Below are 18059 nucleotides of genomic sequence, written 5' to 3' on the forward strand. Positions count from 1 at the left end.
GGCCGCACGTGAGGGGCCGAGGGCGGATATCCCAGCCCTACAAATGAACTACATCGTAAATTCAAGTTGATATAGAAGTGATAGGGATGCTTTTAGCTCGTTCATTATTATATCATACAGTCGTAATCTCCAACTCCACTCCGACCAAATAACACATCCAATGGAGCAGCACGTCTGCTGTTTCCCGCGGACTGGTAGCGGCTGCAACTGTTAGTAGTTCAGCTCACTGCAACTGTGGACGACGTCGCATATCTTCACGGTCTTTGCATCCTTTGATATCATCCGGATGCATGGCTTTACGCTGGCTCTTCCGCATCCTACCGGAAGAGTCTCAGCGGGAAAGCACTCGTTCAAGAGATAGAGTAGCCTAGGGACCTCGGATGCCCCAACTTGATCTAAGCCCCTCCCAGGATGCCAGAGATCTTGAGGGCTATATCCAAGATAGATAGGTGCTCATCTGCACCATCAACCAGACGTCGATCCATATCCGAGAACGCCATAACGATCTTGTTCTTCTGGATATCAGGAATGGCATCGTTGAATACCACCCGTCGATACAACTACTCAAAGTTAGCATCAATAAACTCCCACTGCGTCCAACCACATACCTGCAAAAGAAGCTGCGTTGCACTCCACCCATCAGCAATGATGTCCGTAACCACCTTCGCAACAGCCTCATACGAAGATCCGATCTTCTTGGGCTGCATTGCCTGCACCAACGCATCCAATACGCCCTCCGGAACAACACCAGCAATCTCCTCAATCGTCCGAATAGTAATAACCTCCGACTCCTGATCCGTCATCTCCTCATCCTCATCCTCGTCCTTCTTCCCAGCCCGACCAGCCCCAACCAGCTTAGCCGCACTCTGCATATACGTAATCGCCCGGCGCATATCACCCTCACTGCAAGCAATCAACTTATCAATAACCCCATCCTCCAACCTCAGATTTTCCACCTTGGCAATATGCTCCAATCTCTCTCCAGCCGCCGAATTATCCAAAGCCTTGAACCGGAACTTGCTGCATCGACTAGCAAGTGGCTCGATAATTCTTGTGACGTAGTTGCAAACCAAACAGAAACGGGTAATTCGACTATACTGCTCCATCGTACGACGCAACGCAGACTGCGCATCCTGCGTCATGCTGTCCGCCTCATCGAGAATAATAATCTTAAACGGCGGGCACGGGTATTGCGCCAAGTATTCCTCGCCCAACCCCGTAGAGTGTGTGAGTTGCGCACGGGCAAAGTTCTTGATCTTATCACGCACGATACCGATACCACGTTCGTCGGAGGCGTTCAGTTCGAGAATGCGCGAGCGGTAGAGGGAGGGTCCGAAGAGGGATTTGGCGAGGGCGAGGATGGTGGATGTTTTTCCGGTACCTGGCGGTCCGTAGAAGAGCATATGGGGGAGCTGGATACTCGTTAGCAGGGTGTCGTTTCTGGCTGACAATGGGATCTATTTCGTACGTTGGAGGCTTGGAGTGTTCGTTGGAGGACTTTTGTTGTGTGATCTTGGGCGGCGACATCATCGAGGGTCTTGGGACGGCTTTTGTAGATGTCAGCTCGGGTGCTATATGTCTAGTCCAGTAGGTGGCATACTATTTCTCAACCCATGGTTGTTGCTTTGCTTGCTCTTCCTTGCTATCTGTGGGCTTCGGTTTCGAAGGGTTCGCTGCTGCCGCCGCAGCGCGGGCCTTGTTGTTGAAGAAGTTGGCAGCCATAGCTTCGAGAGTGTGTACCAGACTTCAGCACTGCGATTGATTGATTAATGGTATAGCGGAAGCTGCTGTCGAAGCTCTGGCACACGGGCGGAAAGCGTGTCGGGACGCGTCTCCACGTGATACGCGATGGCGCCAAGCCATTTATTGTTCGCTTGAGGCCGAGGCAGTGATCTACTATCTATAGAGTGATCTAGATTTACATAGGCAATTGAGCTCGCTGTAATAAGCTAATGAGCAAGTACGCTTCTGCGCTTGACAATCATCATCACACATTACTTTCTATCTATAGTTCGTCCTTCTGCTGTGGTACATCCGTCGCTTCAAACATCCTCTTCTTTGGATTCCGGGGCAACTCCGCCTGCCTTTGCCTTTCCTCTTCAGAGATGTCGTCAATGTTGGTCTCCTCTTGCTCCTCGCTTTCTTCCACCATTTTGCCGATCTCGTCGATTAAGCGGTCCTCCTCTGCCTCATCTGCAACCGGAACTTGATCCCATACCGCTTCGCCCTCAGCGCTTTGAACGTTCGGCTCCACCTTCTGCTCAACTACCGGGGTCTCTTGCGGCACATACTCGAGCATCGTACTAGGCTCAGAAGACTGAACAGCCTTACCAGTAATTCCAACGACCCCCAAAATAGCAAATGTAAACCTCGCGAACAGCCTGATAGGCAGCCAGACGAGCCACCACAAGGGACCGTATAGTATCCGCCTGAAGACAAGCCAAGTAATGGTGCCCACCAATATGTAGAAAGCCGTCTCGAGGTACCACGTATCCGACTTCTGCGAGCGGAGTAAAGACCCGATGAGGTTGCGAGACGATGAAATCAGAGAATCGAGATCTGTATAGGATTCTGACAACGAGGAAAGCGCAGCAGTCGATTGTTCTAACCCAACATTGTTAGCCATTACCACGACAAGTCTTTATGGTAAAGCAGCACAAACCTAGCGTTTCCTGCGCAAACTGACTCCGCGACAGCTCCGCCTGCATCAGCTGATGCGTCCGTCTCAGCGCAGCCGTAACATCATTCGAAGCATTCATAACAATATCATCCTGCGTCAACTTCTCACTCGACTGCTTCTTCCTCTCCGCACTTTGTGATCTCGTGAACAGTAGCTCTCGCTCTTTCCGTCGGGCAACTTCAGCGTTCCGTTTCGCTTGTAACTGTGCGTTCCGGAAGTCTCCTCTCGTTCTGTCATAGACATAGCACACGTATTAGTATATCATCCATTAAGAACAGATACAGAATAATAATTCACTCCACCTACCTCTTCAAATCCTCCGCCAGTCGTCCAGCCAAGGCGATGACCCGCTCCCTCTCCGACTCCTTCTCGTTATCCACACCCTTGCGCCGCGTATCTGTTGCAGTCTCTAGGGCCTCAACCTCGACCTTCAGCAACTCCAATTGCTCCTCCGCTTCCTTCAAGCGAGTATGGATTTCCGTTCCCAATTCCAATCGAGGCTGATCTCCCTGTCCAACCGCAGTCGTGAAGCCCTTTAGCCGAGAGACCAAGGGATGTATATGAGACAGAGCTGTGGAGAGCTCTTTCAAACGAGCTTGTAGATCGGTGATGCCGGACATTTTGCGTGTGCGATGAAGTAAAAGTAGTAGTAGATATCGCAGGAAAAGTACAATATTTATACAAGAAAGCGCCTCACTACAGCATCCACAAAAGCCTAACCCCCAAACAAATCAAGACACCGAAGAAGAAAAGGCAGGTGAGATTCAAGAGGGGGAAAAGGCGGAGATGGCCAATGTGTCCGCAACTTACTTTACAGCGTCATCGCGCCCGTTCCTGAGGCCGCCGCCGCCGATCTACCTCCCGTACCACAGCACATGTTTGCATATGAGACAAACACCACCCAGCGAGCGACCGACCGCGCGCTGCGCATCCCGGAGAGCGGACGGATTTGAAGATAGTTGAAGTTATCCGTGAAGGGTGATTATTTTCTCCGCTCGATTCCCTAGAAATCATACACCACACCACGCAATTGCCTCAATCACACAGTCAAGCTCAATTGCCTTGACTCATACAACACATACCAACCTTTCTACATCTCCCAATACCAACAAGGTACGTCTCCCAAACCCCATCAAAAACCACATAAACTAACAATTCAAAGAAAAAAAGACCTTCCAACTCTCCACAAAACCACCGCCAAAATGACCATCCCTCTGTCAACAATCTCCACCTTCCGCACAACTTTCAACCCTTTCCTTCGCTCCGCCCGCCCCTGCAGACTCATCCTCTCTCTCCTCCGCAATCCCACGACCACGCCGGCCTCCAGCCCCGGCCACATTGACATCAAGGTCACTCAGCTGCCGCGGTCGTCGACGCAAGAGCCCGAGTTGACGATAGGGTTCAAGAATGGCAAGGAGTTGAAGATTGAGGTTGGAAAGCGCCAGATGAAGATTGGGGATGTGGTTGAGGAGATTGCTCGTGTTGGGAGAGCTATTGAGCGTGAGGAGGCGCTGAAGTCTTAGGTTATCTTTTTTTTGTTTTCGATGTTTGTTCTATGAGGTTTGCATTGATTGGGTGGTCGTGCTCGCATCGGCATGAATGGGAGAGGTTTTTCGTCGTGGCGCGGATAGTTCCCTTGTCTGTCTAGTCTATCCTGTCTACTCGGGATTGGATGAGAGGTTGCGCACTATGACTGGGGCTTTCAGGACCGAAGGGGTGATCATGCCGGTCTGTTTGTACTTTGTACTATCATGTTCTGTATGTGTATGTGTATATATTAGCCATTGAGTGATACTCCATTTCTTATAGTGCTGGTTTCAGATGCTGTTTTGGTAGTAGATTGGAAGAGCCAAATAGTGCTTACATGTTAACCGAATACGGTACCAGATTTGTCTGACTATAATTACGATATACTACGATGAAGAGAACAATATTGCACTTCTGTAAGATTTCCCTCTTGGGAATGTGGTATTGTGGTATTTAAATTTTGTTATATAGGTACATTTAGACAGCGGCACCGGAGATGAAGAACCACTTGTCAACGCTGCCGTCAATGGGGGCAGGGGGGAGGTTCTCGCCCTTGGGGATGGCAGCGAGCTGAGCAGCGTCAGCACGCTCGGCACCCTCGACGGTGGTGGTAGCACTAATTGCAATTAGTATATTATCTTCCTCACTCAGGACTCAAGGATACTTACACGCTGATCTCACCACGAGGAGACTTGCCGGAGATGAGCTTCTCCCAGGCGTCAGCGCACTCGCGGATGACATCAAGAGCGTACCTATGGGTTGAACTGTTAGCCTGGATACATAACAAAAGGCACCGTCAGCACGTACTTCTTGTTCTTGCACTCGCCGGAGAAAGCGAACTGGTTCTCGGGCTTTCCGTCGGGGATCTTGTAGATACGGAACCACTCGTTGGTGGCGCGGAGAAGGCCAGGGAGGTGGCGCTCAACATCCTCAACGTCGTTGAGCTTAGGGGCCAGGGGGTCGTTGACGTCGATGACAATGACCTTCCAGTCGGTCTCCTCCTCATCGAGAAGAGCCATCACACCGAGGACCTTAACCTGCTTGACCTGACCGGGGTAGCCGACGAGCTCACCGATCTCGCAAACGTCGAGCGGGTCGTTGTCACCCTTGGCCTTGGTCTCGGGGTGGACGGTGTTGGGGTCTTCCCAGGTCTATGTCAAAGGTCAGTGCGGGGTGGTACAGAATTTGACGTGGCGTTCTTTTCCATACCTGGGGGAAGGCACCGTAGTTCCAGAGGTAACCCTTGTGGGGGAAGCAGTTGCGGACGTAGCGGAGCTTGCCCTTCTTCACATCCTGCTTGATGGGGTTGAGGAACTCCTCCTTGGAGATCTGGGTCGCAAAATCAGTATACCGACGTCAAGCTACAGCGTAGCCCCCCACTTGCAGGGGGGGTGTTGTTGTGTGTATATTGTGGCGTCCGTACCTCCTGCTTGGCGTTGGTCCAGCGGGGGATCTCAACGACCATGTTGAGGATGGTCTGCTGCTCGTTGGCATAGAGGGGGATGTCGTGGAAGGGAGAGACGGGCTGGCCATCCTTCTCAATGTAAACACGGTGCTCCAGGGTGTTGGCCTGGCCGATCTTGCGGACGGTGTAGGACATGGTGGGCGATTGCGGCGGGGCAGCGGAGGTGGAAAAGTGTTTGGATAAAAGGGCAGCACGAGATGAAGCGGACGAAACCGAACGATCAACTCGGGAGGAGGAAGAGGGAGACAAAGCTGTAGCAGAAAGAGAAGAAGAGGAAGAAAGAGGAGGGGAGGGAGAGGAAGAGAGAGAGGGAGGAGGGGGGGCTTGCTTGGTGGGGGGAGCCAGCGTTGCGGATGTGCGAAGGACGGGCGAACAGCCAGTACGCGCGAGGATCGGACAGGCGGTGGGTGGCCGGCTCAATGGATTCGAATTCAATGCGCGGCCTCCAACTTGGACTCCCTTGGATACCCTACGGACCCCCGGGAACATTGAAAATGGCTTTGAGGCTATGCCCGTGTTGAATTGGTTCAATTGACAACCGGACAAGGCGGGAATTCGTTCTCGTTGTCCACGGCGAGGTATAAAAAGGGATGGGAATCGATGGAACTGCCACGGTCGGGAAGGAAAATCGGTCGGGAAAAAAGACCCAGCCTCGGGTTCTACTATTCCTTTTTCTTCCTTTTTCCTCATGTAATAATTCTGGACTACTATCTGTTCAGCCCGTCCCTAAGTGTGTCTTCAGTACGAAGTATCTGATGGCTATAGCGAAGGGGAAGCTATTCACATCCCTTCTCCCAAGTCATACATGACCAGGCAATATACGTACTCTTTCCCAACTCTAGTTCCAACTAGTCATCAACCTGCTCCCACCCTCCATACCTGGCTGGATGCCCACCAACTCTGAGACTTTCGCCGCAGAATGACTGGTCCTGGATGGGTCTCCACCGCTGATGGCGTTCCACAGGCCTGGCTTGTGCTGTCCCTGAATGGTCTGACTGGTGGGATATTGCGACATTCGTGGTCCCAAGAATCCAGTAGCCAACCGGAGACCTTGCGATGGACTGACTGGTAGACTACTAAGTAGTAAGTACTGTAGCCAAAGTTGATGACTGAGGTTGTGCAATTTATACACTCCAGACTGTAGATCACCTTCCACTACACACGTACAGAGTGTATGCAGGATCGTCTATGAAGGCAGTTGAATCTGTCAAATCTCTCACTGTCATCGACACTCAGCATATCTCTGCGAGCTCGAATACCTGTCATGTTCACGGCTTGGCAGGTACCCGGACGGAGAGAAGACATGCGAAGTAACAATCCATTGTAACCTCACCAGAACCGATCAGGCAAATCGCCATGTGATCAGAAGTGACGGGAACAACCAGAGCCATGGATATATCTAGAGCTCAGTCTACACTACCAGGGGCCGCAATGAGGTTGTGGCTACTTCCTAAAGGGGTAATATTGCAATTATCTCCACTGCAAAGGCTCGATCAAACCCTTTCGATATAGGTCACATGATATCGACCTATAGCGTTTGAAGTATACCATGGCGTAATTGGCATTTTATCTGTATCTAGTATAATATATCTCATCAGAAGCTGATAGTGAGACTCGTAAGCCTTGAATCAGGCGCACTTCCAGCCATCGCCTCTACACTCCGCTCCCATCTGTTCCCCGTAGTGCTCTGGTAAAGATCACATGACTTGGCAGGGGAAGAAAAATGTTATCGGGTATCGCCACGTGACCCGGCATTTTTCGTCTCCGCCTCCACCGGCTTTAATCCATCAGCGATCTAGGATGCGACTCGATCCATAAAATCACTCTACTACACTCTTACAGGCTCATACCGCTCACACAGCTCGTTCATCTCCCACACTACACTATCCTTACTCCCGTTAACCCGATAATGCTATGCTAAGATTCCTCCGCACCGCAATGGCTTCTCTCACCACTCCTCTCCGCGTCCCCATCCCCGCCAACGGGGTCGACTACCGTGGCAAAGTAGTCCTGGCCCCCATGGTGCGCTCCGGCGAATTGCCCTCCCGCCTCATCGCCCTCAAGTACGGCGCTGATCTCGTTTGGGGCCCCGAAACCATCGACCGGGCCATGGCAGGCGCCGTCCGCCGCGTGAACCCCCGCAACGGCACTATCGAATTCACCCGCATGCCCTCCAACGGTGGCCGCACCGAAAAGGCAGGCCAAGAATCCGTGATTTACCGTCTCGACCCCGTCCGCGAGAAGGGCAAGCTCATCTATCAAATCGGCACTGCCACGCCTGAAATCGCCGTCGAAGCAGCCAAACTTGTCGCGGGCGATGTCGCCGGTATTGATGTGAACTCGGGATGTCCGAAGCCCTTCAGCACGAGCGGTGGTATGGGTGCGGCGCTTCTCAAGACACCGGATAAATTGGTTGCGATCCTGGAAGCCCTGGTGAAGGAGGTCGGGACGCCGTTCCAGATCGGTATTTCGGTCAAGATCCGCATCTTGAAAGATCCGGAGGAGACAAGGGCTTTGGTGTCGCGGCTTGTGAAGACAGGTATTACAGGCTTGACGGTGCATTGTCGGACTCCGCCCATGAGGCCCCGTGAACGCGCTATCCGTGATCAGGTGCGCATGATTGCCGACATCTGTCATGAGGCTGGTGTCGCCTGTGTCATAAACGGTGATGTAACCTCCAAAGACGAAGGCCACGCCTTGATGAAAGAATTCGGCGTCGACGGCGCCATGATCGCCACATCCGCAGAAGCAAACCCATCCTGCTTCCGTACCGAAGCTGAGGGCGGCCTTCTCCCTTGGAAGGAGGTCGTTCACGAATACATCAAGTTCTGTCTCGAGTCCGAGAACCGCTTCGGCAACTCCAAATATCTCCTTAACATCCTCGTCCCCGGCAAGCTCCAGGAAGGCAAGAACGCTAAGGCAGCCAGATCCTACGCCGACACATGCCATGCCCTCGGCTTCGAGGACCTCCTTCCCCTCGCCATGCAGGTGGACGACATCCTCAACCTCACCGACAAGTCAGTTACCACCAAAGACCTCCAGCCCGAACACATCCGCAGCAAGGCTGTCCAGAACGCCATGGAGAACAACGAATCCGCACGGGCTGCTGGCGGTGCCTCTCGCGTCAAGTCTACCTCCCCCGCAGTCAGCGCAGGCGGGCCCATTCGCACCAACTCCATCCCAGCTCCTACGAAGACCAAGGCTGAGGCGGAGACCCAGGCTGATGTCTCTGTTCCGGTCCCTGATGCTGCGCCCCAAAAGCAGGAGCTGACAGCTTAACTCTTACCTGATGCCTCTGCATCCCCTTGCTTCCTTGTCTTGCCTTTCTTCCCCTGCCTTTTTTTGGTTTCCAAGCTACTATCGCATTATCTGGTGTTGTATATCGGTTCCCCCATTTGCTGCATTTTAATTAGATTCCCACGGTGTGTTGTTAATAGAGGCTCTCGTGTTCTAGGGATTATACATAACATAGTACTACACGAATATATACGATACGAATGAAAAATTACTAGTTAGTCATTGTCTAGTAGCTGCCCAGCCTTAACTAGTAGTCCGCTTAATATATGCTCGGATACAATACACACTAAACAGTACCCCAGAAAAAAGCACAATACACCCGATCCTTCGATCAATCAATCAATCGATATATTACTAGTATCAACGCCCACCTATATATGTAGTATGTAGTAGTATGCGTATTGAAGCCAACCACCGAGACACGGGAAACGTAATGACACAAAAGAACCCCAACTCCTTTTCTATTATCGAACAGTAGAAGAAAAGATGAGAAACCAAGACCCAATAGAGAAGAAAACCCACTTCCTCAGCCCACAAAACCGAAATGTTCGGTGAAACTAAACTACTAGCAAAACAACATCTCCGGCATCTGTTCCGCGTCGTGTAGGTATGTATGTGTGTGTAAGCACTGCCACTCTCTGTGGTGATGCTGTAATGTAAGTGTGTGTATGCGTTAGATAGGTAGGTAGGTGGAAAAGGCCGCTGGGAAACACAAGGTAACGGTCACATGCGAGCAAGCATGAGTTTATCAATCGCTGGTGTATCGTGTATTAGACGGAGGGGATGGAGAACGAAAAGTTGTAGGTTGGATGAAAACAAGACAGAAGATAAAATGAAACAAGATTGCGCCGGTACATGTTTTAAGCTACCATATAGCGTAGCAAGAGTACAAAATAATGTGTCACGTTTATGCGTCATCGGATTTATCGTGCTGCATGTCCGCAAGAACCATATCCTCGACCACTTTCATGCCTGCATCTTCGGCCTTCTTAGACTCGGCGCCTTCTTCACCGGCCACGGCTTGGTCGAGCGCAAGCTTGGTCTGTCCGAGAGCGTAGATTTGCTCTTCAATGGTTCCCTTTGTCACAAGGCGAATGACTTCCACTTCACGGGTTTGGCCAACACGGTGGGCGCGGTTCTCGGCCTGGACGTCCTCCTGGGGGTTGAAACTGGAGTCGAAGATGATGACTTTGTTGGCGCAGGCCAAGTTAATGCCTGCACCACCCGCTTTGGTGGAAAGGAGGAAGACGGGAATTTCGGTGCGCTCGTGGAACGCGTCCAGGATGGACTGGCGGTCTTCGACGTTTGTCCTGCCGTCCAGTCGAACGAAGCCGATGTGCTGGTTTTCGAGGACGTGTTCGAGGATATCCATGACCAGCGTGAACTGAGAGAAGACCAAAGCACGGTCGCCGTTCTCCTTGAACCGCTTCAGAAGGTCACAAAGTTTGTCTACTTTGCCAGAGTCCATCCATTCGTTGTTCTTCAAAGCGAACCTGCCCAGAGAGTGAGGATGGTCCACACACATGGTGTGGCACTCGAAGTCGTTATATGCTTGGAGTTCCTCGTAGATGATATCCGGGTTTGATAGAGACCATTGCTCCTCCTTGAGACACGCCTTGGCCATGCGGCTCAGAGTGGAGTTATCATAGTGGCGCCTGTATAGCAGGGGATGGATGGCGGCTTGTCGGAGCTTCATTAGGATGTTGGCAGACTTGTTGCCGGTCTTCTTTCCAGCGGCTCGGTCAGCCAACAGCTTACGGACCTCCTCTTTCTCGTGCTCATAGATTTCGCGTTGCGCGAGGTTCATCTCGCAATACTCAACATGCGAGATCTTTGCAGGCAAGTCAATGACTTGGTGCTTCTTACGTCGCAGGACGAAAGGCTTCAGCATGGACTTTGCGCGTTCAATCCGTTGCGCGGAAAGGAGAGCCGAATGCGATTCATCCACGGTCTTTGCTTTGTTCGCAAAGATGTACTGAAGCTCCTCCTTGCGCTCCTGGAACACCTTCGGAAGGATGAAGCCCAGCAACGAGGCCAACTCCTGCAGGTTGTTCTGCAACGGCGTACCTGTCAAAAGAAGTCTGAAACGGGCAGGGATCCTGATAAGCTTCTCGTAGAGCACCGATGTGCTGCTCTTCAGCATGTGTCCCTCATCATAGACGCAGACACAGAAGTCCATATTGCGGAGGAAGTGGGCATCCACCTTGCCCTTGGCGATCGTGTAAGTGGTGATGATAACATTGATACTATCTCGGTTGTCTTCAATCGTTTCTCGGATGACTGCCCGCTCTGCCTGACCAGCGTAGTAAGGCATGACGGAGAGCGTGGGACAGAACTTCGAGAACTCTCTGAGCCAATTTTCGATCGTAGACGAGGGCACAACAACGAGATGAGGACCCTTGATTCCCTTCTCGAACAAGTGCGCCAAGAAGGCAATGACCTGGCAGGTCTTTCCAAGACCCATGTCGTCGGCCAGGATGCAACTCAATTGGTTCTCAAATAGGAGAGACAGCCAATTGATTCCCACGATCTGGTAATCTTTCATCTTCAAATCATCGCGCATGATCCCGGGCTGAGAGATGAAACGGCCTTTGCGCGGTCCAGGCGCGGGTCCGTCACTATCCTCATCCGAGGGCTGGCTAGCGGGTGTTCCTATCCCGGAATCATGAGACTGAGAGTGGGCATCTCTGGGATTGATGGATACCAGCTCCAGTTCTCCCTCTTTCTTTCCGAAGATGTCCACACCCCATCTTTTCATCTCCGCCGCGACTGGCTTGCCGAGCGCTTCGCATTTTGCAACCAAAGAATCCACCGCCTCGTAACCAACCCACATGTCAATGCACTTGTCGACAATCTTGTCGCCGATCGGCTTTGGCGTTTTACGGCCACGGCCGCCCTTGGGCTTCGTCTCTTCCTTCGCCGGGGGAGGAACAGCACGGGCTCGGTCTAGCGATGAGAATGGTCGGAAGGATATGACGTGCTTCGCAACGTCTTCAGTGATTGCGGCGATGTCGGCAAGGTCCAGGACACTGCATTTGTTGAAGAAGTTCAAGACTCTTGTCTCCACTTGACCATCCCCTGCTGGTTCCTCCACGCCGGAATCGGAATCCTCGTCTGATATTATCATAGCCTCAGGGGACTCGGAGCGTTGAGGGGATGCAGGCTTTCGCCCTTGGACCAGACGGCCAGTCTTCTTGGGCGGCGTCTCAACACGAGGCACAGAACGAACCGGACTAGGGGAAGACGCCCGAGACTTGGGCCCTCTCATTAAGCGCCTGCGCGGTTTCGCGTCCTCCTCCGCTGGTTGTGACGGTTGCGATTGTTGCTTCTGGGCCGACAATGTCCTCTGCATGTTCATGGCAGACCACTTGTCTTGAATAGTTCCACGCGCCTTAATCTGCTGCTTCGCGGGCGCAACAGGGGAGGCCCGCTTGCTCGCAATCAGCTCGTCCTCGGAAGATTCAGCCTTCTCCGTATCAGCCAAGTGCTCCAGGGCAGCCTCGTAGTTCCCACGTTTTGAGAGAAGCGCCTGCATGCATGCATGCACAGACTTCTGCGGCATGACCTTCAACATCCTCTCCACCTTAACTCTAACTTGATAGTCATCTATGTCCTGCAGCGAAGAAACATTCGTACCCACAGGCTGGGCACGCGAGGGGCCATCCTGTCGAACCTTCTTCACGGCCGTGCCTCTGGGAGCGGGGTCCATTTGAGCTGCCGGGCGCTTGGCACTAGAAGGGTTGAAGACTGCGGATGTGGTAATCTGCTTGAACCGATCCATCGGAGACTCCGCGACCTTTTCAGGGCTGCGCGACGATTTGGCGAACAAAGAGGGCTTGATATCTATGCTTCTCGACGCTCGGTCGTCATCATCAGACGAGCCGCCGCGATAGGTCGGGCCGTCATCTTCGAGGTCTATTATGGGCGCACGCTTAGCCGGACCGACAGGAGGGCGAAAGCTGGTGCCAGCCGGGGCCATGGCACTGGAAAGACGACCGCCGTTCGGAGTAGGATGAGAGGGGGAGGAATTCGGACCTGGAGGAGAAGATGCGGCGACCTGAACGAAGGAATTGTTCTTTCCGGAGTAGGGAACGTCCAACACTTGCGTAGGCTGAGTGTAGCGCTGGGTGGCAGGGGTCGAGGATTGAGTTGCGAGTGGCTGGAGATGGCTGACAGGCACGGTGGCAACCGTCTCATATTCTGCTGCATCATCCTTGGTTGGGGTACTGTGAACGACTTTCTTGTCGCTCACGGGCGTATCGGGGACGGTGTCTTCCATGGTCGGTGACTTAAGATTATCAAAGGGAGAAAGGCAGACGAGAGGATGGCGTCATGCCCCGGGGCAAGAGCCAAAGGAAGCACCGAATTGGGGGAACTTGAAAGGAAGATGTCAAGATCGATCGGGGATCCTCTCGAGGCGAAACGATAAATCGACCGCCTGGGATTTTCTCCGCAAAACGCGCCCGGGACGCGCTGGGGTCACGTGGTCTGGCGCTTCAATTAAAGCCGAGGATGGCAGTTGGACGCCAACCCCCTCTTGAATCGGGGGGATCAGAGCTCCCTCTTTATATGATTCACCGGTACAAGGCTGGTCTCTTCACTAAGGCGATCCTCTTTCCACCGTCTTTGCCTTTTCTTTTGTCACTAAAAACGCAGCCAGATGTCCCCTCTTACAAATGGACCAATCACAGGCCGGCATGGCCTGAACTCCGGAATGAAATCATCCGCTGTATAAAACAATCCATGTCTCTCTACATATTTCAAATCCCATCCAGACGAACAGTGTACTCGAGAGAATACTATATATCTTTTTAAATAGGATAGGCGAAGCTGTACTTGTCATCACCACTTATATCCTGATCCCTTTTTTGTCGATCATCCTCCGGCTTTCACGCATTCGTCCCCGGAAAATCAACACCCAACATCAAACCTGTCAACACCACAACCGAATACCATCATCAACATGGCCACTCGTCGCTCCGCAGAGAAATCTCCTTCTCCCAAGGAAGTTGTCGCATCTTCGGGCTCTCCAAAGCCCTCTGACTCAGATGTGACCCCTGCCGTTCCCACGTAAGTGCATCTCATTCGTCCCTCACCAACGAACACTAGGCCACATGGCGGCTATTTTGAACTACCGGTTCAGCCCAACGAACGCATACACCTTATCAATACATATTACGCACATACCACCCCCTCCCCTAACTCTAACTAACACATCACCTTCAGAAATGTGATCATGAAACTTCTCGGATTTTCCTTCGCCATGGTCGTCATTCCTATCGGGATGTACTTTGTTACGGTGGACTTTGGAGGTGAGCATCCCAATTACACCACACTTACTAACTATCTTCATGTCGATTAACACTTTGGAACAGCAAGCCCCACAGTCGGCGGTATTGTGGCCGCCATCATGGCTAACGTAGTTCTCGTCGCATACATCTATGTTGCGTGGAAGGATGATCAGGCGGAGAGGGAAGCTGACGCCAAGTATAAGGAGAAAAAGGCACAGTAATTGGTACAGCCACTCTGTCTTGTTGTCTTTGTTGTTTTCCTTTCATTTTATTCATGGCTCTGGGGGCCCCTGTATTGCAGAGATGGCGTTCATGGATCGCTCTGTTTTCGCATGCTAGGTATGTACTTGTCGTATCGTTTGTCTTGAAAGCTATGTTGGGATAGTATGTATGTAATGGTCTAGGGAAATACTCTGAGTGTTATGATACCTTTCAGGTTACTGGTTGTGTGATTGGTCACGGTTTCCTCAAAGCATACTACTATGCGAACAATAAGGCAGATAACACACAGCCTGAGTGAATGCCTCCTATCTGATTTCAACAGTAAGATGAGCCATCCTGGCGAGTAATATGTTCAATTTAAATTACATATCTGCGCCTTGAGATGCACGACATCAACAGCAGATCCGCAGCAAGCGTTCCATTATATAATGCAAAGTATGAACAAAAAAGAAGCCCAGAAAACCCATAATATGCAATCATGCAACCACTTAATTCGGTCTCCGCTTCACGAACTCAGCCAAATCCGCCTTTGTCGCAACACCCAGTACGAACTTGCGCGACACATCCGTAACTACTGCGAAATCCTGCTTAGCCCTCTTCTCTCCACTAGGACCGGTTTCACTCTCGAAGAACTGCTCCAGCTCCTCCAGCGGTGTCTCCATCGTGATGACCTGGTATGTGCCCTTCTTGCGGTTGAATCGCTGCATGGCGGCAGAGACGGGGTCGTTTTCCTTGACGGTGCCGTCCTTGAGAAGCTCCTTTAGTCGGGGGATGCTCAGGTATCCGACCAGAGAGCGTTTCGTCGAGGAGGTAACGGTCAGGTGTGTGTAGTCACGTTCGTAAGCGGCCATCAGGGCAGTGGAGATCAGGTCGTCGGGGGATACGGATAGGGCTGGGTTGGGGTCCAGGTCCTCTACCGTCGCCTAGTATGCCGGTGGTATGTTAGTTATTTTGTTTCTGTTGACTCTTGCGGAACATCACTGGTAAGAAGAGGGCGGACTCACCCCGCGGTACTTGTTTGCCCATGCGGACTGGGCGATGGGCTGCTCTGCATTTTGTGCGAGTTGTTGCTGGGTCAGCGCCTCACTGGCGTTCATATAGGAGGCCATGTTCCTTGGGTTGGTATGTTGGGGTTGTGTTGGTGACGGTGGTGGTAGTGGGAGTGTTGGTGATCAACTTCTCCCGCAGTGACTCGATGAGGGGCACGGGAGGGAAGGTTCCGAGAGGACGGTCAATTGGAGATCCTTGAAGTTGTCGAGATAGCTTGTGAGGGTTGCGCTCAGTAGTTTAAACACTAATTTTTGCGGAAAGCAAGTGTTTCAAAGAAATAGAGAGCCGGATTACTGAGTTACAACCAAAAAGCATCAAGCACAGGTTGAGGTTGCTCCAATCAGATTAAATTTCATCGCTTCAGATCAACCAGTTGGCGGGAATCCCCGAATGCGGTTAGTGCCATCACGCGACGTCAGCGGCACCATCACCAACTGTCAGATACCACTCAGAAGGTTCCTTCGCTTCCTCTCTCTGGAGAATCCTCTTTCGTTGGATTCAGGCTGTCTTCTGAATTCTGCGTCGATTTCTTCAATCGAAGAATACGAGACTAGGTGTGGACCTCCGTTCTATACATCGTCATCCGTCCGACTATACTACCGACATAGTGTTGTAAGTGGACCCGCTTGTATAGATAAGGAACCATCGCGGTGCAGTATCGGCATTATACTTTATCGCAACCTGTTTAGAATCGCTTTAACGCAGATTATAACAATTATAGGTAGAAGCGCCCATCATGTTTCCTTCTGAAGGGGATATCGCTCGCGCCTTCGCCTCCAAAAGCCCTTTGGGCCAGTCTCAGCAGGCCCAACAGCCGGAAGCTGCGGGCTTGAAGAGACGCCAGCCGTTCCCCGCCTGGAACGTTGTCGAGGACATCGAAAAGAAGGCCGATGCTATCGCTAAGGAAGCGAGCCGAGAGTTCGAAGTTGCGAGTCAGAAAGCTCAAGCCAAAACCGGCAAGATCGAGCCATGGACTCCCAAGTACTATGCTGCTTGCACGGTTGGAGGAATGCTTGCTTGCGTAAGTAGATGTTCCATTCTGCTAATGAGCGCTGTATAGTGACCTATGAATACTAATTCTTGGCTGGTCCTAGGGTCTCACCCACACCGCTGTGACGCCTCTTGATTTGATCAAATGCCGCCGTCAGGTCGATCCTCTGCTGTACAAGAGTAATGCAGAGGCATTCCGTACAATTCGCGGTGCAGAGGGTCTCCGCGGAGTTTTCACCGGTTGGGGTCCCACTTTTTTTGGATACAGTGTAAGTCAAGACTGGATCGCATGTGTTGCGCCTTCTAATTAAGTACAAGGCCCAAGGAGCGTTCAAATATGGTGGTTATGAGTTCTTCAAGAAGTTTTACAGCGACCTTGTCGGGGCTGAGAACGCAGCACGGTGGAAGACTTCTCTGTACTTGACCGCCAGTGCGTCGGCGGAGCTTATCGCTGATGTCGCCCTGTGTCCGTTCGAGGCCGTCAAGGTGCGCATGCAGACGACTATCCCACCTGATATTCGATCAACATTTACTGGTATCTCTAGCGTGGTTAATAAGGAAGGTGTGGCCGGGTAAGTGCTGCTAATGCGAGCAGTCGATCCCTAGTAGCTGACTGCAGCAGCCTGTACAAGGGTCTCTACCCTCTCTGGGGTCGACAGATCCCTTACACCATGATGAAGTTTGCGTCTTTCGAAACGATTGTCGAGATGATCTATAACTCCCTGCCGGGTCAAAAGTCTGACTACAACAAGGGTGCGCAGACCGCCGTTGCCTTCACCGGTGGTTACCTGGCTGGTATCCTTTGCGCCGTCGTGTCGCACCCAGCAGATGTCATGGTCAGTAAGTTAAATGCGAACCGTCAGGCCGGAGAGGCATTTGGAGCAGCGATGAGCCGGATCTACAAGGACATTGGCTTTGGAGGTCTCTGGAATGGTCTTCCCGTCCGTATCGTCATGATCGGCACCTTGGTAAGTGCATCGGTATCTGTTTCTCAGATCATGACTGACTTGTTATCTCCTCTAGACTGGACTGCAGTGGATGATGTATGTGTTACTTCAGATCTCCAGTATGCGCCTCTCAATAGACAGCAGCTGACGTTTTGCAGTTACGATTCGTTCAAGATCTTCATGGGTCTTCCCACGACTGGCGGTGGCCCTCCTGCAGAGAAGAAGTAATATGGAAATGATTGTCCCGCCGGGAGCTTAGATCCTTGTCTAACACGAAGGGCCGGACACTCTGTAGAATGTAGAATACAGTGGCCGTAGTATCGAGGCGGGGTGCGGGGTTGTACCGTACCTGATTTCGTGCAGCTTTCTTCCGATTTAATTGAGTGGGTAATTTACTTACTAGTTTTCTTCGTGCAATGGTGAACCACTTTTGTCTTTTCATGAACCACATTTAATTGAACCCTGAGCCGAGGCCGGTGATAAAAGCAGCTGAACTGATAACCCTTAACTGGTAGAGATAACATGAAGCTACTCATTTCTTAGTAAACAATTGGCGGGCCCCAAAGTCGTTAGTCACGCCTCGGACCAAT

The 18059-nt window shown here is 51.8% G+C and overlaps 8 protein-coding genes across 8 annotated transcripts; 4 read left to right on the plus strand and 4 right to left on the minus strand.

The window, feature by feature from the left end:
* Positions 1-71: 71 nt before the first annotated feature.
* BO85DRAFT_416459 (putative protein transport membrane glycoprotein Sec20) lies at positions 72-3496 on the minus strand. The gene is made up of 7 exons (XM_025657733.1): positions 2987-3496; positions 2663-2910; positions 2033-2604; positions 1601-1695; positions 1469-1547; positions 609-1412; positions 72-560 (listed from the first exon to the last, which is right to left on the minus strand). Exons 1-7 carry the CDS (start codon positions 3298-3300, stop codon positions 396-398), a joined length of 2277 nt encoding a protein of 758 aa, XP_025518646.1. The 5' UTR covers positions 3301-3496; the 3' UTR covers positions 72-395.
* A 146-nt stretch (positions 3497-3642) lies between these two features.
* On the plus strand, positions 3643-4491 carry BO85DRAFT_392815 (mitochondrial 54S ribosomal mL53 protein). Its single transcript, XM_025656856.1, has 2 exons — positions 3643-3793; positions 3843-4491. Exon 2 carries the CDS (start codon positions 3883-3885, stop codon positions 4201-4203), a length of 321 nt encoding a protein of 106 aa, XP_025518647.1. The 5' UTR covers positions 3643-3793; positions 3843-3882; the 3' UTR covers positions 4204-4491.
* A 128-nt stretch (positions 4492-4619) lies between these two features.
* On the minus strand, positions 4620-6686 carry ipp1 (inorganic diphosphatase IPP1). The gene is made up of 5 exons (XM_025659693.1): positions 5631-6686; positions 5417-5536; positions 5015-5358; positions 4876-4959; positions 4620-4823 (listed from the first exon to the last, which is right to left on the minus strand). The coding sequence occupies exons 1-5, from the start codon at positions 6360-6362 to the stop codon at positions 4685-4687; spliced, it is 1419 nt and encodes a 472-aa protein (XP_025518648.1). The 5' UTR covers positions 6363-6686; the 3' UTR covers positions 4620-4684.
* Positions 6687-7478: 792 nt separating this feature from the next.
* Positions 7479-9191, plus strand: BO85DRAFT_447305 (tRNA-dihydrouridine(20) synthase (NAD(+))). The gene has a single exon (XM_025659694.1). It carries the CDS (start codon positions 7611-7613, stop codon positions 8949-8951), a length of 1341 nt encoding a protein of 446 aa, XP_025518649.1. The 5' UTR covers positions 7479-7610; the 3' UTR covers positions 8952-9191.
* A 685-nt stretch (positions 9192-9876) lies between these two features.
* Positions 9877-13248, minus strand: BO85DRAFT_365518 (DEAD/DEAH box helicase; the record flags this gene model as incomplete). The annotated part of the gene is made up of 1 exon (XM_025655743.1): positions 9877-13248. The coding sequence occupies one exon, from the start codon at positions 13246-13248 to the stop codon at positions 9877-9879; it is 3372 nt and encodes a 1123-aa protein (XP_025518650.1).
* Positions 13249-13523: 275 nt separating this feature from the next.
* BO85DRAFT_447307 (vacuolar ATPase assembly integral membrane protein VMA21) lies at positions 13524-14812 on the plus strand. The gene is made up of 3 exons (XM_025659695.1): positions 13524-14039; positions 14196-14281; positions 14345-14812. The coding sequence occupies exons 1-3, from the start codon at positions 13933-13935 to the stop codon at positions 14479-14481; spliced, it is 330 nt and encodes a 109-aa protein (XP_025518651.1). The 5' UTR covers positions 13524-13932; the 3' UTR covers positions 14482-14812.
* BO85DRAFT_518231 (putative cystathionine beta-synthase (beta-thionase)) lies at positions 14773-15855 on the minus strand. The gene is made up of 2 exons (XM_025664958.1): positions 15487-15855; positions 14773-15405 (listed from the first exon to the last, which is right to left on the minus strand). Exons 1-2 carry the CDS (start codon positions 15589-15591, stop codon positions 14971-14973), a joined length of 540 nt encoding a protein of 179 aa, XP_025518652.1. The 5' UTR covers positions 15592-15855; the 3' UTR covers positions 14773-14970.
* Positions 15856-16006: 151 nt separating this feature from the next.
* BO85DRAFT_447309 (putative mitochondrial phosphate carrier protein) lies at positions 16007-18043 on the plus strand. Its single transcript, XM_025659696.1, has 7 exons — positions 16007-16144; positions 16254-16553; positions 16627-16791; positions 16841-17094; positions 17145-17490; positions 17546-17565; positions 17628-18043. The coding sequence occupies exons 2-7, from the start codon at positions 16269-16271 to the stop codon at positions 17695-17697; spliced, it is 1140 nt and encodes a 379-aa protein (XP_025518653.1). The 5' UTR covers positions 16007-16144; positions 16254-16268; the 3' UTR covers positions 17698-18043.
* The last annotated feature ends 16 nt before the right edge of the window (positions 18044-18059 follow it).

Source organism: Aspergillus piperis, assembly GCF_003184755.1.
Source record: "Aspergillus piperis CBS 112811 unplaced genomic scaffold BO85scaffold_4, whole genome shotgun sequence".
Taxonomy (NCBI): domain Eukaryota; kingdom Fungi; phylum Ascomycota; class Eurotiomycetes; order Eurotiales; family Aspergillaceae; genus Aspergillus; species Aspergillus piperis.

What these genes read in the sequence shown, in the direction of transcription:
- BO85DRAFT_416459 (XM_025657733.1), bottom strand. Translation starts at nt 3,300, where the DNA reads ATGTCCGGCATCACCGATCTACAAGCTCGTTTGAAAGAGCTCTCCACA. An exon ending in GAACACTCCAAGCCTCCAAC is followed by an intron (nt 1,413 to 1,468) that starts GTACGAAATAGA and finishes ACGAGTATCCAG; the next exon opens with CTCCCCCATATGCTCTTCTA. An exon ending in CAACGCAGCTTCTTTTGCAG is followed by an intron (nt 561 to 608) that starts GTATGTGGTTGG and finishes AACTTTGAGTAG; the next exon opens with TTGTATCGACGGGTGGTATT.
- BO85DRAFT_392815 (XM_025656856.1), top strand. Translation starts at nt 3,883, where the DNA reads ATGACCATCCCTCTGTCAACAATCTCCACCTTCCGCACAACTTTCAAC.
- ipp1 (XM_025659693.1), bottom strand. Translation starts at nt 6,362, where the DNA reads ATGAGGAAAAAGGAAGAAAAAGGAATAGTAGAACCCGAGGCTGGGTCT. An exon ending in GGACCAACGCCAAGCAGGAG is followed by an intron (nt 5,537 to 5,630) that starts GTACGGACGCCA and finishes TTTGCGACCCAG; the next exon opens with ATCTCCAAGGAGGAGTTCCT. An exon ending in CCTCGTGGTGAGATCAGCGT is followed by an intron (nt 4,824 to 4,875) that starts GTAAGTATCCTT and finishes AATTGCAATTAG; the next exon opens with TGCTACCACCACCGTCGAGG.
- BO85DRAFT_447305 (XM_025659694.1), top strand. Translation starts at nt 7,611, where the DNA reads ATGGCTTCTCTCACCACTCCTCTCCGCGTCCCCATCCCCGCCAACGGG.
- BO85DRAFT_447307 (XM_025659695.1), top strand. Translation starts at nt 13,933, where the DNA reads ATGGCCACTCGTCGCTCCGCAGAGAAATCTCCTTCTCCCAAGGAAGTT. An exon ending in GTGACCCCTGCCGTTCCCAC is followed by an intron (nt 14,040 to 14,195) that starts GTAAGTGCATCT and finishes CATCACCTTCAG; the next exon opens with AAATGTGATCATGAAACTTC. An exon ending in TGTTACGGTGGACTTTGGAG is followed by an intron (nt 14,282 to 14,344) that starts GTGAGCATCCCA and finishes ACTTTGGAACAG; the next exon opens with CAAGCCCCACAGTCGGCGGT.
- BO85DRAFT_518231 (XM_025664958.1), bottom strand. Translation starts at nt 15,591, where the DNA reads ATGGCCTCCTATATGAACGCCAGTGAGGCGCTGACCCAGCAACAACTC. An exon ending in GGGCAAACAAGTACCGCGGG is followed by an intron (nt 15,406 to 15,486) that starts GTGAGTCCGCCC and finishes CCGGCATACTAG; the next exon opens with GCGACGGTAGAGGACCTGGA.
- BO85DRAFT_447309 (XM_025659696.1), top strand. Translation starts at nt 16,269, where the DNA reads ATGTTTCCTTCTGAAGGGGATATCGCTCGCGCCTTCGCCTCCAAAAGC. An exon ending in CCACTTTTTTTGGATACAGT is followed by an intron (nt 16,792 to 16,840) that starts GTAAGTCAAGAC and finishes ATTAAGTACAAG; the next exon opens with GCCCAAGGAGCGTTCAAATA. An exon ending in TCGTCATGATCGGCACCTTG is followed by an intron (nt 17,491 to 17,545) that starts GTAAGTGCATCG and finishes TATCTCCTCTAG; the next exon opens with ACTGGACTGCAGTGGATGAT.